The sequence below is a fragment of the Dermochelys coriacea genome, chromosome 5, assembly GCF_009764565.3.
Source record: "Dermochelys coriacea isolate rDerCor1 chromosome 5, rDerCor1.pri.v4, whole genome shotgun sequence".
Taxonomy (NCBI): Eukaryota; Metazoa; Chordata; order Testudines; family Dermochelyidae; genus Dermochelys; species Dermochelys coriacea.
Genome location: NC_050072.1, coordinates 78717288 through 78731882, shown reverse-complemented (window position 1 = coordinate 78731882; position 14595 = coordinate 78717288). Strand labels below are relative to the sequence as shown.

The following is a 14595-nucleotide window of genomic DNA, read 5'->3' as shown; positions in this document are numbered from 1 at the left end:
CGTTTGCAGGGCTCTCTCTCTCTGCAAATAAAAAGAAACATTATTTCTTCAAAGAGAGCTGAGCAGACCATTCTGGCTGGGAGACTACAGAATGAATTGTGACTTTTAGTTGCAATTCCTACCCTGCTCCCTCTTGCTTTATCCCCTTTTTGTGGAGCAGTTTATGTAGAGATCTGTATGTGGAAGATTATAATTTAAAGATGCTCTCTCAAATGGGACAGTATTATAAATATAGTAGTTTAGAGAGGTGTCGTGGAAGCTGGGGTTGAAAACACAGTGTAGCTGTGTACAGCAATTCATCACAGAAGTTCTGTAGTTTAAGTTTTATTCCTCTCTCATTCACTGGCTTGTTGTTTAATGACCCCCCAAGATCATTATAGTTTACATCCCATTCCCCATCCCTTCCCCACCCACTTGTTTGCAGCAGAAAAGTATTGTCTGACTAGACCCTGCCCTCCCCTCTGCAGCCAGTCACAATCTGAGCAGAGAAGTAAGTGAGGCTTTACTTCTCTTTATTTTCAAGTCCAGCTGCCATAAGGATTGTGACAATCTAGCCCTTAATGATTCTGGCAGGAGAAGAAGCTATTAGAAAGCTCCAATTTATCTACAAACCTTGGTAATTTACAACTATGTGAAAGGAAATACAGAAATAAGGGTTGCCAAAGTCTGGCATGGTCCATCTTCCCATGAATTTCAGGTCTCAGGTTTCTGCTGTAAATGTTTTAGATTCAACAATATTAATGAAAGCACAATTAAAGCATCAGATGAAAGATAAACTTTTCATAGCTCCACACTAAAGTATTACTCTCATCAATTCATTTTTGTTCATCACAAAAAGAAAAACAAAAGAGGCTTAATCTGATTTAGAAAGTGAAAAACAACACTGCATGAACTTTTTGTCAGTGGGGGGGAAAGGTCTCCAGCTGGTTCTCATCTAGATGCCATGATTCTTCATTTAGTTTACACTATTAAACTCAAAAACTTTGCTTTAATCTTAACTGTTACAGTATGTCCTAGATTCTACTGTACTATACTCTATCTTGTAGCATTCTCTGATAGGATTTCAGACCCTGGCAAAATATCATCCCTCAAACTGGTCACGTCATAGGGGTAGTAAATGTATCCAACATTCTTTCATTGGCGCCTACATCATTATGTCTTGTCACCAATGGTTTCTTGGGTTTTCAAGTAAATTGTTGCATATATTGTGGTTTGGAGTTGCTCAGATGAAGCCTTACGTTTATACAGCCAAATCCTTTTATGGAATTTTTTTTTGTGCTAATGACCGAACATCTGTTGGAAAAAAAAATCCATGTTTCCAGAAAGCAGTACAAAAAAAAAGAAAACAAAAACAGCAGAACACTGCCAAGAAGCAAAGGCTGTCAAGTTCTACAATTTAAGAAGCAGCGTAAAAGAGGATGGAAGAATAAAAGTGGGCAGCATACCTGATCTGTCTTCATTTTGTGTATCACACCTTCTACATAATTCTGGGATAGTCTTGAGAGAAGTTACCGAGTACTGAAATAGAGAGAGGGAAAAATGCATATAAAATACAAATTGGTTCACTCCCAAAATTATACAAAAGAAAAACACAGTAGTAGTAGGGACATTCCAAGTGTCCTATGTAGTTGAGTCCTGAGGCTACCCCTGATCAGCACGAAATGGAGCAGCTGCCTATGAAGGCAACTGCATCCCAGCGTCCAGCGCTCCATCAGCTATCAGCATTTCTTGCTGGGACTTGTCATCCCTGTGGAGTATAACTGCTTGGGTCATAATGACATATCACATATATTAATTTCTACAGGTGGCACCACCATATTAAAATTGACAGGGGCTTTAGAAACCCAGGGACTACTTTGGTCACCTGTGCTATACATTATGGTGTTTGATTTTGCAAGATCCAGCATACCTCTCTAATATAATTTGTTTTATAGCAGATAAAATTCAGATTTATACAATGCTCTATGAAAAAATATGCTAGTGTGTTAGAGATCTGATCTCAGATATAGACACCTCCCCACAATGCACAGGAAAACAAGAACATAACTCTACTCATCCAAGAATAGCTTTCATTAAAACAAATATTTGATGTGAGGGGATACACCTGATGTTGATCAACAAGTTATTCTTTGGATTCAACTTTAAAAAGAGCAGGGGGGTGGGGGAGGACAACATATTTATCCGACTAAGCAGCAATCATTTCCTTATAATCTTGTGGAATGCCTTCAATCTGCCATATGATCCAACATCATAAAAATACAATTTCCCACAAAAAGAAATCTGGTTACTCAATATCAAGAAACCCTTAATCTAATGCGAGAGTGTCACAGGAGTTTCCTTTCAAACCAACACATATCTGAAAATCATTATGCCTTTGCAAAAGAAAATCAATGGCTTTTGCACATTTACAAACTATTAAAAGCAGATAAAAGGTAAAGTAAAAATATTTAGGATTAATATAGCACAAAATTTTGAGAATGAATAAAAACCCTATGTTCTTAAAGGAAGACATATTTTTAGCTAGTCTGCTATTGACAGATGAAGCGGAACAACAACATACAAAAACATGGCAGCTTTCGACACAGAAAAGGAACTGTCATACCAATTTTGTTTTTTTGTTGACAGTTTGCCAATTGTATGTCTGAAGCAAATTAAAGTGACAATATGCCTCTGAATGACACAAAGTTAATCTCAGTAAATCTGACCAATTACAGAAATAACTTACTCGTTTGATTCAAGTGAACTGAAGTAAAACAGTCACTCCATGGATCGTGGCTACTCCAAACACACACCACCACCCCCTGCCCAGACACAGCTCCCTTCCATACTTTACTTTTCTCCTTTAGGGCCTACTAATCCTGAGAGATATTGGGCACCTGCAACTACGTCAATGGGAACTGCAGATGCTAAGTATTCTCAGCATCAGAACTTTAATTTATTAAATTAATTTTTATATTGCAGAGCTACCCAGAAAGAAGTTCCATTATACTAGGGGACAGTACAAACACATACAAAGATTTTGCCCCAGCTCACAATCTAACAGTATGCCTACACTGTAATTAGACACCCGTGGCTGGCCTATGCCATCAGACTCAGACTAACGGGCCCAGATTAAGGGTCTGTTTAACTGTGGTGTAGATGTTCAGGTTGAGACTACAGTCTAAGCTCTGGGACCCTCCCACCTCGTAGGGTCCTAGAGCCTGGGCTCCAGCCTGAGCCCGAATGTCTACACCATAATTAAACAGCCCTTTAGTCAGAGCCCGAGTCAGTTGGCATGGGCCAGCCATGGGTTTTTAATTCCAGTGTAGTTATACCCTAAAATAATAAGTGATATGTGAAGGGTGGATGGAGAAGGATACCATCAAATACAAACTGCATGTATTTTTTGTTGCTGCTGTTGAATAAAAAGTCAACTATTGATTTTACCATACAGATAAAAAAAGAATGTTGAACTGGCATAGTAAGATTCTTAAAAGGAGTTACCAAGAAATATGGTAGCTCTATAACACCAGCTGGTGCAGGTTAAACTATTACACAGTCTGTAATTCAGTTAGAATTAGGCCTTTTGTACTCTACTGTAATGTATTTGTCAGGCACCCTCAAAAGCGAAGGCCCATTCCTTCTCTGGCTTTTTTCTCCACTCCTGGAAGTACAAGCTTTCTTGTTGGTCCTACGTTGTTATTAAAATATATTCAGTTAACCACAAAAAAGTCAATTAAATGTGTTATAAATCTGATGATGATGTTTAACGATATATGCTTGATTTCATTAACAGATTTCCTCCCACCCACCTCTGTTCTCAGAAATATTTTTGCATTTTTACATTTCTGCTATCTGCATTTGTAGTCAATACAGAGATGTGGCTTTCAGCTGAGAAACTACAGAGCTGCTAGGAGGTAGTAGTATTTGCTTCCTATAGCAGACCTTTCCCAGCTCTTTCCTCTGCAACTTCCTTCTCTAGCTTTCTAGCTCCAGTCCTGGTCCACCAACGATTGTTAACCTTTCTTCCAGCCAGAATTTCCAAGTTACTCAATGGATTGAACTGCGATGCTGATAGCTGTGGGGCTCCCATTCTTTATCCAGAATGCCATGTTTGCTACACATAATTCAGGGATGTTATTTTCCACTTTTCATTCAAGGATCTTAAAATGCTTTACAAACATTAATTAAGCCTCATAGCTCCTCTGTGAAATACATATTATTAAACCTAGCTAAAGAAAGAGAAACCGAGGCAAGAAGCAGTTAAGTCATATGCCCCAGCGCACAAAGTGAGTGAGCAGCAGAGTGAGGAAGAGAGGATTCTCCTTCTTTAAACAGCAGACACACTCTATCCTGGTCTTCACTAACACAGAAGAGGAGTTATCTTGTGGTTTACACTAAAGTCCAGTTGCAAAACAAAAGCATGTTACAAGAATAGATTGCTTAGTAGTAGTATTTTTTATTTCAACCATGTTACCCAGAGATGACCCAGATTTTAAGAGGTGCTGAGTGTCCTCAATCCCCACTGAAAAAGTTGGCATTCAGCAAACTTCATGATCAGGTCTTTAATCTGCAATCTTTATACCTCTATGGTGGAAAAAATGGAACTATTAGTACGAGATTAGTAACAGCAGGCGAGAGATTTCTAAGAATTCAGTGGGAATCCAGATAAATCCATTTTTTCTGCTGGTAGAAGCTGTAAATCTGTAGTCACACACTAGTGAAAATGATCATGGCTTGTTAAATAACTAGTCCATTCCAGAATAATGGACTACAAAATCTTAAGGAATAGAAATTCTAAAATCTTTGCATTTAACATTATTTTAAAGTTTGTATTAAATTAATTTTAAATATACACACCCACAAACAGGCAAACCTTCAGAATATCTAGCAGGGACATTCTAGGCAGTTTCATTCAAGCTTAAAATTCACAGCCAGCCCAACAATAGGAGAAAGAAAAATAATGGAAGAAAAATGAAATGTAGCGGGACAGAGATATAAGAGAAACAGTTTAAAAAATAAAATTAAGGGAAATATATAGTGACAATAATGGCTTTTTGTTAATCTTTCACTTGTCATATGGAGCACCCTTAACTTCCACTACATTAGAACTGAGGTGCTCAACACTTCCCAAGAGAGACTCAGCACCTCAATGGGGACACTGACAACCTCACAGGATCAGGTCCATAGTGACCGCTGAAAGCATCAAGGACCTTGTCCTGCTCCCACTGAAGTCAATGATAAAACTCTCTCAGATTTCACGGGCACTGGATTGGGCCTCCAGTGCCTTTGTCTTGATCTTAAACTCTTAACTCCTCTGTTTTAAGCTAGATGATACAGACAGCTTCTTGTCCATATTACAAATTAAGTTTTTTTTTCAGTTGTTATTAACATTGTAGAACTTTTCCTAGAACAAACCATTATTGTTTAAATATTATTCTGGAAAATGCAGCAATCCAGTCATCTTCCATTCACATTAAATCAACAAAAGAAAATTAAATTTTAGTTCCAAATTTTAGTTATGGCCTATCATTCAAAATTCTCAATTGATACTAAATTCTTTGCAAGTCTGGATATTACACACTCTCTCAAAAAGATTAGAGTTAACTACCAGAGTTAAGATTACAGTTGCACCATTTTATTAACAAGGTTAAACATTTTAAGTAAGTTTTAAAACATTTTTAAATTCACTACTTCATGGTTTAAAACTGTGCAGTACATTCCTCTTTCAGGACACTTTTCAAGGGTTGCTACTTAAACAGTGATCTAGAACTACTAAAGCAATACATAGAACTTATCACCACATACAGTGCTTCCATAGTAAAATGAAAAACACCCACTTTTCTCCTCCAAAGACAAGGTTACAAACCCTAGCTCGGGTTGCACCTGAAAATGAGGAAGGTGATCAAATCTTAACTATTCCCTTCAGGGTTTTTGTGTGCCTTACAGAACTCTTACCCACAATTCCACAAATTCACAATCTGTGTCCAGGACACACGGTGGGTGCTGCAGGTCAGAAACAAGATTATGAATTAGCAGAGCAGCCTTACAACCTATTTTATTAATTCATTTGTTTATACTGCATGTCTGATACAAATGGCTGCCTAAGCATAACAGATGAATATTTATTGACATTAAAAAGGAAAACAAAAAGCTTACACAAAAAACTGTCTATGCTATGTCAATGCTCTCAATCTCTTCCTTTAATGAACACAGAATTCACTTATCTAAACATTGCAGCCCTATTCTGATTCTTCATGCTCATGTGTATTGTTTGCACCAATTGATATAGACATACCCTCTGTATTTTATTCTTCACTTTTAACAACAGACAGGAGTTGTTTTTCTATTGGCTTTATAAAGTGATACATGTCTTTTGTTTGAAGCTGAAAGAGTTTGTAAGTCTTTTAACAGCCTTTTGCCTGTTGTGTCTCTGTGTAAAAATTAGAGGCTGATAATTAGTTCTGCCTACTGCTCAAGAAGTCAGTCAACCAATATCTGGCTGGGGTGAGCAGCCATTGAGGACAGCCAATCTGATTAATAAAAGACAAAAGACTTTAAAATTAATCAAGGAGTGTAATAGCTAATCTATGTAAATACAAAATATTACTGTATTTAATTACCTTACTGTTACTTAAACTCACATGTAGTGTATTCTTTCAAATCCAGCTCCAATCCAGCACGGGCACAATGCAGGCAGACCCCTGTACCCACACACAGCTCTTTGGGAAACAGACCGTCTTCCTGTGTACTTGTACAATACCTAACACATCGGGGCATTTGGTATTACTATTGTATTGCAATAGTAAGTAATAATAATAATTTTAACTGCATAACATGAGAGTGTAGTAAACAGCCTGTATTTTAAAGTACTAAGAAACCATAAAGGGACCACTAGAACAGTATACAACTTACTAACAGGGCTAATTTTATCTGTCCCCATAGGAGTGACTGGGAAAGAGGGAAGGTTAAACTTGTGTATACTGATTTTTAAAGGTATACCTGAAATTAAATGCAATTTACAAGTTTCATAGCATTCCCACTTTTATTCATTTCCTGCTCTTCTATTGCCTGTTTCACTTGCTCTTTAATAAGAGTAATAAGTGAAGATGTGCCAGTTGATGACCCAACATCATTTTGGACAGAATGATATTTCTGTATAATGTAAACAAGAGTCACATTACCCTACTCATATATAAACTACACCCAAATAAATATGTGATTTGTGGCATTTAAATTATGGTAGTCTAAAAGTCTCAAAAATGAGCATCTTATGGGAGAAAAAGTTATAGTTTCTATTTACTTAGACACATACGTAAGACTTAAAAATATTTATTTTGCGTTTAAAACATCTCTAGTATTCCAAAGATAGTCTCTGTGGCCATTCAGATCTGAACCTGTTGGCCAAGATGACCCACAAGAATCTCAGCTGGGACAAAAATGTACACTGAGAAATGGATTAAGACCACTACAGCACTTTATATAGGCCACAGAACAGCCATCGGATTGTAACAATTTCCTGTCACTACTTATCTACTTTGGATCTGAACAGGAAGTGTAGCAGGAAAGTTGAAAACGGTTAACAAAAGTGCTATGGAGCTGCTCTCTCCACAGCATCATGAAGATGAAATCTGAAGTTTCAGAAAGCCAAGAGAACTTGACAGAGTTCAACCCAGACAACCCAGACAAATTAGCCACTGCTGGTCACATGCACACAGGTAACTGGGGATTAGAGAGGCAGCAGCATAAGTGTTTTGTGGACTGACAAAAGGGAGAATTTTGCCTCCTGTTCCCATCCCTGTACGCTTTCCTTGTGCAAAGCCTGTTTATTCATGCATTTGACCACACAAGAGACAAGCAGAGTAGTAGGAAAGCCAGTACTTCTCAAGTTAATCTTTCCTTTGACATCAACGCCTTCATTCTCCTGCCTGGGGACAGGGATATTTCTTGTTCTATAATCTATGCCATTAGCTCTGACGTTCAGCAGGAGGTCAGAGTACTTCCTAATAGCATGGGCAATCTCAGCTGTACAACAGTGAAACTGGTAATTAAATCCATCATTCAGTAGCACCAGGCAAAATGGGAGAGGCAAGAAGAGGATACATCTATTCTGCTTTATGTTTTTTGTAAAACTGGGCCTAGAAAGAGATTACAGGACATAATTTAACATGGAACAGTCATAACAAGACAGTTCCCCAGAATAAACTATCCTCTCAAGATTGGATCATTGTCTTGTAATGTCTCAGTATTTCCCCCCACCCCCTTGCCTTTAAATAAAAGTCAACATAAAAATAGGTAAAAATAAAACCCATTTTAAAAGGAAGCTGCATGTGAGTAAAGCATCTGGAGCTTTTTTAAAAGGAACCATCTTCCGAAATGCTAGAAAGAAAATAAAATCCTTTGCAAGAGTTTATAATGTTGTCTGACGAGAGAGCTTGGGCTCTGCACTTCGTATTGTAAAGGTGACCTGCAAATCAAATAAATAAAATTCCATTTACAGCTGTAATATTCCTGTGTTGAAGAGCCCTCATTCACCAGACATTCAGCATATAAACAACTTTTCTTTTTTATTCATAAAAGAGAAACATTTGTGGCAGAGATATGATTAGGGAGGGGGAATGAACTGCATTAGTGGTTCCTGTAATAACTGCCAAGTGTTCATCTTAAATGAACAGCTTTTTTGCTTACAATAATTACAGCTGCAAGTATTTCAAGAACACCTAGACTGAGACATTTCTTACCTTATTTTCTTTTCCTTAGCAGCTTCTCTCAGATTCGCAAAAAGAAAAGGAGTACTTGTGGCACCTTAGAGACTAACAAATTTATTTGAGCATAAGCTTTCGTGAGCTACAGCTCACTTCATCCGATGTTGCATCCAATGAAATGAGCTGTAGCTCACGAAAGCTTATGCTCAAATAAATTTGTTAGTCTCTAAGGTGCCACAAGTACTCCTTTTCTTTTTGCGAGTACAGACTAACACGGCTGCTACTCTGAAATCTCTCAGATTTATTACTTATGCACTAATTCTCCCCCCCCCCCCCGGTATGGATACTCCAGAACTAAGCTCCGCCCTTCAGCTCAAGCCACCAGAACAGTTATTCCACAACTGTAGAAACATTCCAGCAACCAGTTATTAGCATTAAGACAAGTTCATATGAAATGTACTAAATTAACCTTAAGACAATACATTATATCTAAGGGCCTGTCTACACAATTAGACTGTGGAAAACTGGGCTATGAGCTTAGACTGTGACAGGCTAGTGCAGGGTAACTGTCCCTGTGGATCTTGCTGCCATGGGTTAACAATTCGTTAGAGTGCTTTGAGCTAATTTCAGTCCAAAGTCGTCTAGATCAAAGTGTGCTAATGAACTGTTAATGTGCACCAGCAAGGTCTACATGGACAATTAGACTGCAGTAGGCTAGTGCAGGGTAGATTCAGACTACAGCTTGCACAGACTAATTGTTAGTGTAGACAAGACCACAGTCTCCTTTTAGAGAAAAGCTTCAACTTCTATTCTGGTCATTATCAGGCTACGGGGGTGGGCTGAATTTGGAGAAAAGCTACTAACAGAAAGAAAATTATTAGCTAAGAAATTTCTCATTCATTTGCAAAGCTTCTCTCCTCACTCATTACTCATAGGAAGAAGCAAGCAGTGAATCCCAGAAAGAGGGAGGGATGAGCAGAATTTAATTATTATAGTCGAGTAATAGTAGGAATGGAAGCTCCCCCTTATAAAGCAACAGCTTTATAAACTAACAAGTTACGTGGGAACCAATCCAGTAGCTTCTTCCTACCAAAGGATGTCTCTTCAGAGGAATAGAAGCTTATTTTACAAACCTTCCTCAGATGAGGCCCATACACTTTTCCCCTTTAGTTTCCCACGTACCTAGCATGCTAATTGGTACAGAATTTTTATATCTTGCCTGCAGCAACTTTGAGGCAATAAGGCCTTTGCATTTCAGATGGAATGAGATGAATAGGGTACAATTGGTGTATATATACCATATATTTGAGATGTGTGTTTGGAGCGATAGGAATGCCCACACATGCCACAACCTTTCAAGGATTACAACAAAATGATAGGAGGACTATTTTCCAGGAACTGTGGAAAGAGGAACTTACCTTGAACAGAAAGAGTTTCTGAAGCTACAAGAATAAACTTTTGCACATGGCAACAGCACTGTGTTTTTTGTATAGATATAGGAACTAATTCCAAAACTTGCCTTTCAGAGGTAATGACAACTAGAAAGGCCAGCCATAGGCTTGTCTAGTTTGTCATTGTGATTAAACATGGCACCTCATAGTCAAATAGAGGATTCCATGTGCCTGGCTGCAAAATACTGCTAAGGCTGCTACCCACATTTCTAAGGGGCTTGGTTGTAGGGCTCCACCCAAATCTCCTGGAGAAACTCTAGCATAGCTGAGAGCACCAAATTTTGGGATTATTATAATATTTGTATCACAAACATCTAGAGGTCAGTGCCCCATTGTGGTTGGCACTACACAAAGAGGCAGACCCTGCCCCTAATGAGCTTTCCCCTTACCCCTGAAATATAAATTTGACCAGATCAATGAATGAAATATCCCGGTAGAATTCTGTCTGACCACCAGACTTGATTAGAGGTTAATGAAGAATCCATGATCAACTTCTTTTCCAACACTCAGGGAGTTAAGTGTAGGTTTTCCCAGTCTGAATGAAGGAGTCAGTGCATCAAGTGCACAGTTCTACATCCTCTGAAGAAACATTTTAAGAAATGTTTAAGCAGGTACATTTTAAGAAATCCACTCGGGATGGAACTGATGCATGGCACCAGCAACCCTAGTCACTGGAGATAACTGGCTACTGATGGCCCCTCAAGAAATGAATGATACAACGAAGTTTTGGATCTTTGCAAATCTTTGTCATTATGGTAACATTACAGACAGAGCCATTATTTATTTTGATCTCTGCGTGATCAATTCTCTGCACTGGGATCAAAAGCTCTTCCTGATTTTGAAGAACGGGTAGCTATGAATCCTTTCCAGCTGCTGTCCAGTTATGAATGATTCTGTTTCTCCATACAAGGTACAATTGACATGTTGTCTATGTATGGGTATAAGTGTGTAATGTGCGACCTGTGCCTTGCTATGACTACGGCCTGCCACTTCAGACTCTGGGTGCAGAGGGTTGTTCAGAAGGAAGAGTCTTCAGGAATTATAAGCATTCGCACACAAATGCTCTTTTGTCTTTGTCATGCTGAGAATTTTGTTTTGTTTTTCTATGATGCATGTGTGGTACTCCTTCCTCTTGCTGTTTACAGGTGGGAGGTAGTACACACACTCTAACTCGGCATGGGGACCAAACAGTAGTGGAGGGGTACTAGAACACATACCTCGACTGGAAGTACCAGTACCCCAATACTTCATTGTAAACCTGGTGTCAGACATGGGTATAAGCCCAATCCCACTTACCATATAAACCTTCTGACTTGGGTTAGCAAACCCTCAGGACCCTGGTCCTAGGAGCCACCTAGCGGTGGGGTAGGATGGGGTGGGCTGAGCCCAAGTCCCAGTGGGACTTGGGTCCAAATCCTGTCATTTTGCAGTGTGGACATAGCTGAAGCCTGGGTCGCCCAGTTCACGTCCAGAGATTCCACCAATGCTATCCCACAATCCTTCAGCCCTGTATTTCTCAGTCCTTTTACCCCCTGTAATACCATTACGATATGGCTTCATGAGGAGTGAAATCCTCGAGTGCTCCTGATCTGGTCACTGACTGTCTGAAGAGAACGTAAGGGTTAGGAGCCAGCATGCAGAGTGAGGGAAAGGTGGAGAGAGAGACCCTTTCCGGAGCCTGAGCCCCTTTTCATGGCACAGCAAAAGTTTACGGCTAATGATCTTATGGTACAAGTTATGGCACAATTCCCATTACTGAAATCTGAGTCTGTCCCTTTCCCTAGCAGAGTAAGGGACTTTGGGCTGAAAGCCAGACAGGCCCAATTCCCATTAGGTTGCATACTAAGCAGGGCTCCACAGGAGGAACAGGCTTCTCTGCATGCCCAGACATGCTGCAGGGCAGGGATGGGGCCATGAGCACAATACAGAGCACTACAAGAGCTTCTGTATAGAAAAGCCCTAGTAAACAATCCCTCTGCAGAAGAAGGCAAAGAATAAGGGGTATTGCGATATACCCGGTCACAGGTATAAACCCTGATGTTCATTAAAAATATTAAATTACTGCCTTGTGAAGGACACATTTGCTTTATCCATTTTGGGTCTCTCAGGGTTTTCAGGATTTATCCCTGAATATCATGAAAATTCTCTGAATCACAGTGGGAGCTGTGTAGGAGCCTGGCTTCTTTCCCCAAGGAACAAAGGGAGCACTTCAGTATCCACAGGGCGGGGGGAATGATTCTGGATCCTTTCTAGGGTTTTTTTCCCCTTGCCCAGCACAAGTCTTTTGCAGTTAGCTTCCTCCTCATTCTTAGACTCTCTCCCTGAAAAACTAAGAAACCCCTGATTGGAGCTGTCTCCCCTCTGGGCAAGGTGGAGACCAGACATGCCGGTCCAACTCTGAGCCCTGTACTCTGGCAGAGCAAGTGTGTTGGCTGGCTGGGAAGAGACAGGGTATAATTCACCCTTTGTAGCTGTTGTAAGTGCTGCCTCACATAAGGAATACCTCATTAGATTTAAGTCAAGTATTTGCAGGCTAGCTCTGCCATGTCTGAGTAAGGGCAGAGGATCCCAGCAGGGGAGATGCTGCAGTAGCAGATCCAGGTGGTTGAAATCACCATGCTGCTATTTACCCAATGCACAGGAGGAGGAAGAGGAAAATTATAAACTACAATTGCATGAAAATGAATACAAATAAAGATTTAAAATCAAAACATTCAGGAGAAACTAAACCGCCAACTTGGTCCACCTCTGGAGGCAGAAAATCCGGCATCCTCAGCTCAAGGATGGAGCTTAGTCCTGGAGCCTCCAAAAGTAACATTGGACTGCCTCTGAATTCCATACCTAGGTGGGGGGCATTAGCCCATTAGTAACGGATGAGGAGAGAAGGGTGTAACAGAACCATGCTTCCTTTAGACTCCCTGGAAGTCCTGCTGGCTCTAGCTGTACTATAAGACCTCAAAACATATCAAATTGCAAACTATTAATGAAACTTGCTGAAGCCTGGAGCTGGCCTATGTGGCAGAGTAGCAAGTTACACAAATAAACTCGTGATGAGGGAAGGGGATAGCATATGGCACTATTTTCAATTCTTTTAAAACTATTCTTTTGGTGATTGTAGGTAATCACTTGATGGGTAATTCACCCAAAGAATCACTAAAGGCAGTTCAGCACGAGTAAAATAAATGTATTAATTTGATTTGCAGATCATCTTTACTAATGCAGACAAAGTGCGGGCCCCAAACTCTACTTTCAGCGATTTATGTTTCCCTTGGAAAAAAAATCTGATTTTCATTCTAGCACATGGGGACATTGTTAATTTTTTCTGTACACCTGAATTCAGTTCATATATACTTGAAGCAAAATAGGTAGCCTCTGCATGAGGTAAAAGCCTACTTTGGCCTCTAATGACAATGAGATGTGTGTCTTATGCTAGAAATCGAGCCACTTAAATCCTCTCTCTCTAAACAAACAAAAAATATTTATACTTACAGATATATCATCGCTAAAATCTATTTCATCCAAATCAAGGTATTCAGGGGCTTCCATTATTCTTCTATGCACATTTTGGGTGAGTCAGTACAGCAGTAAAGTCCTATTAAAAATACAGAAAATGAGGCAATATATATTAAAGAATCTAAAAACCTTTAAAATGTTTTCACATGGTCACCACATTACTGAAAAAGTATTTAAGCTGGACTGGAATTGAAGTACCCTTCCAAATACCTTTCATTTAATTTGTCTGCTCTGGGCAGGCATCATGGGGTTTTTTGTGCACGTGCTTGTGCCCATTTCAGCTAATACAGCAGGACAGCCACCTTGAATGTGAACAGGATGCGACAGACTCCAATCCTGCAACTTGTTGTACACTCACAGACACCCTCTCCCCATGCAAAGCCCCACTGAAATCAAAGAGGCTGTGCATACAGAGTCAGTTGCAGGATCAAATCCTTAAACAGTAACAGCCCACTAGATGCTTGATCCTGCAAGGTGCAGAGCACCCCCATCCTCAGTGGGAAAGGCAAAAGACAATATCAAGGAGGTGGAGGACTTCCTTTCTGTCACCCAGAATACCATGGTGATACTCATTCCCCCAAATGGTGACCGTGAGAAGAACTGAACTATACCTATAGGCACCAATCCTTGGGGTTCCTTACTAGTTCCTCAAAGGAAAAAAATAGGTTAAAAAAACTCTGCATGAGCAAAGAAAGAACATAAGATGTGCAAATCTGCATGAATCAGAGATCACACATCCCATAGGGGTTAGGATTATAAAGTACTCATAATTGTCTTAATTCTAACCAAATCATTTTCCAACTTGTCAAAGGCATACATCCTGACCGAAGACAAGTACAACACTGAAAAAAGGAAAATATTTAAGTTAGCTGACAAAGAAATATGATAATGCATTAACAACAATAACAATTAAGATGCAAAGCACTAAGTGCTAAGCATTATTACGG

The 14595-nt window shown here is 39.6% G+C and overlaps 1 protein-coding gene across 6 annotated transcripts in view; it reads right to left on the bottom strand.

Annotated features, from left to right (window-relative positions):
- Nucleotides 1–14595, bottom strand: part of LOC119856274 (synuclein alpha interacting protein) — a 104755-nt gene that overhangs the window by 48730 nt on the left and 41430 nt on the right. For 5 of the 6 annotated variants that reach the window (XM_038403630.2, XM_038403633.2, XM_038403631.2 and 2 more), the window contains exons 2-3: nt 13625–13727; nt 1446–1518 (exon numbers count right to left, since the gene is read on the bottom strand). In XM_038403630.2, coding sequence (XP_038259558.1) covers nt 1446–1518; nt 13625–13681 — 130 coding nt within the window. In that variant the 5' untranslated portion in view covers nt 13682–13727. Of the gene's footprint in view, nt 1–1445; nt 1519–5937; nt 5986–6623; nt 6743–13624; nt 13728–14595 lie in introns of those variants that run through there. The other variant, XM_038403634.2, reaches the window with a different exon arrangement.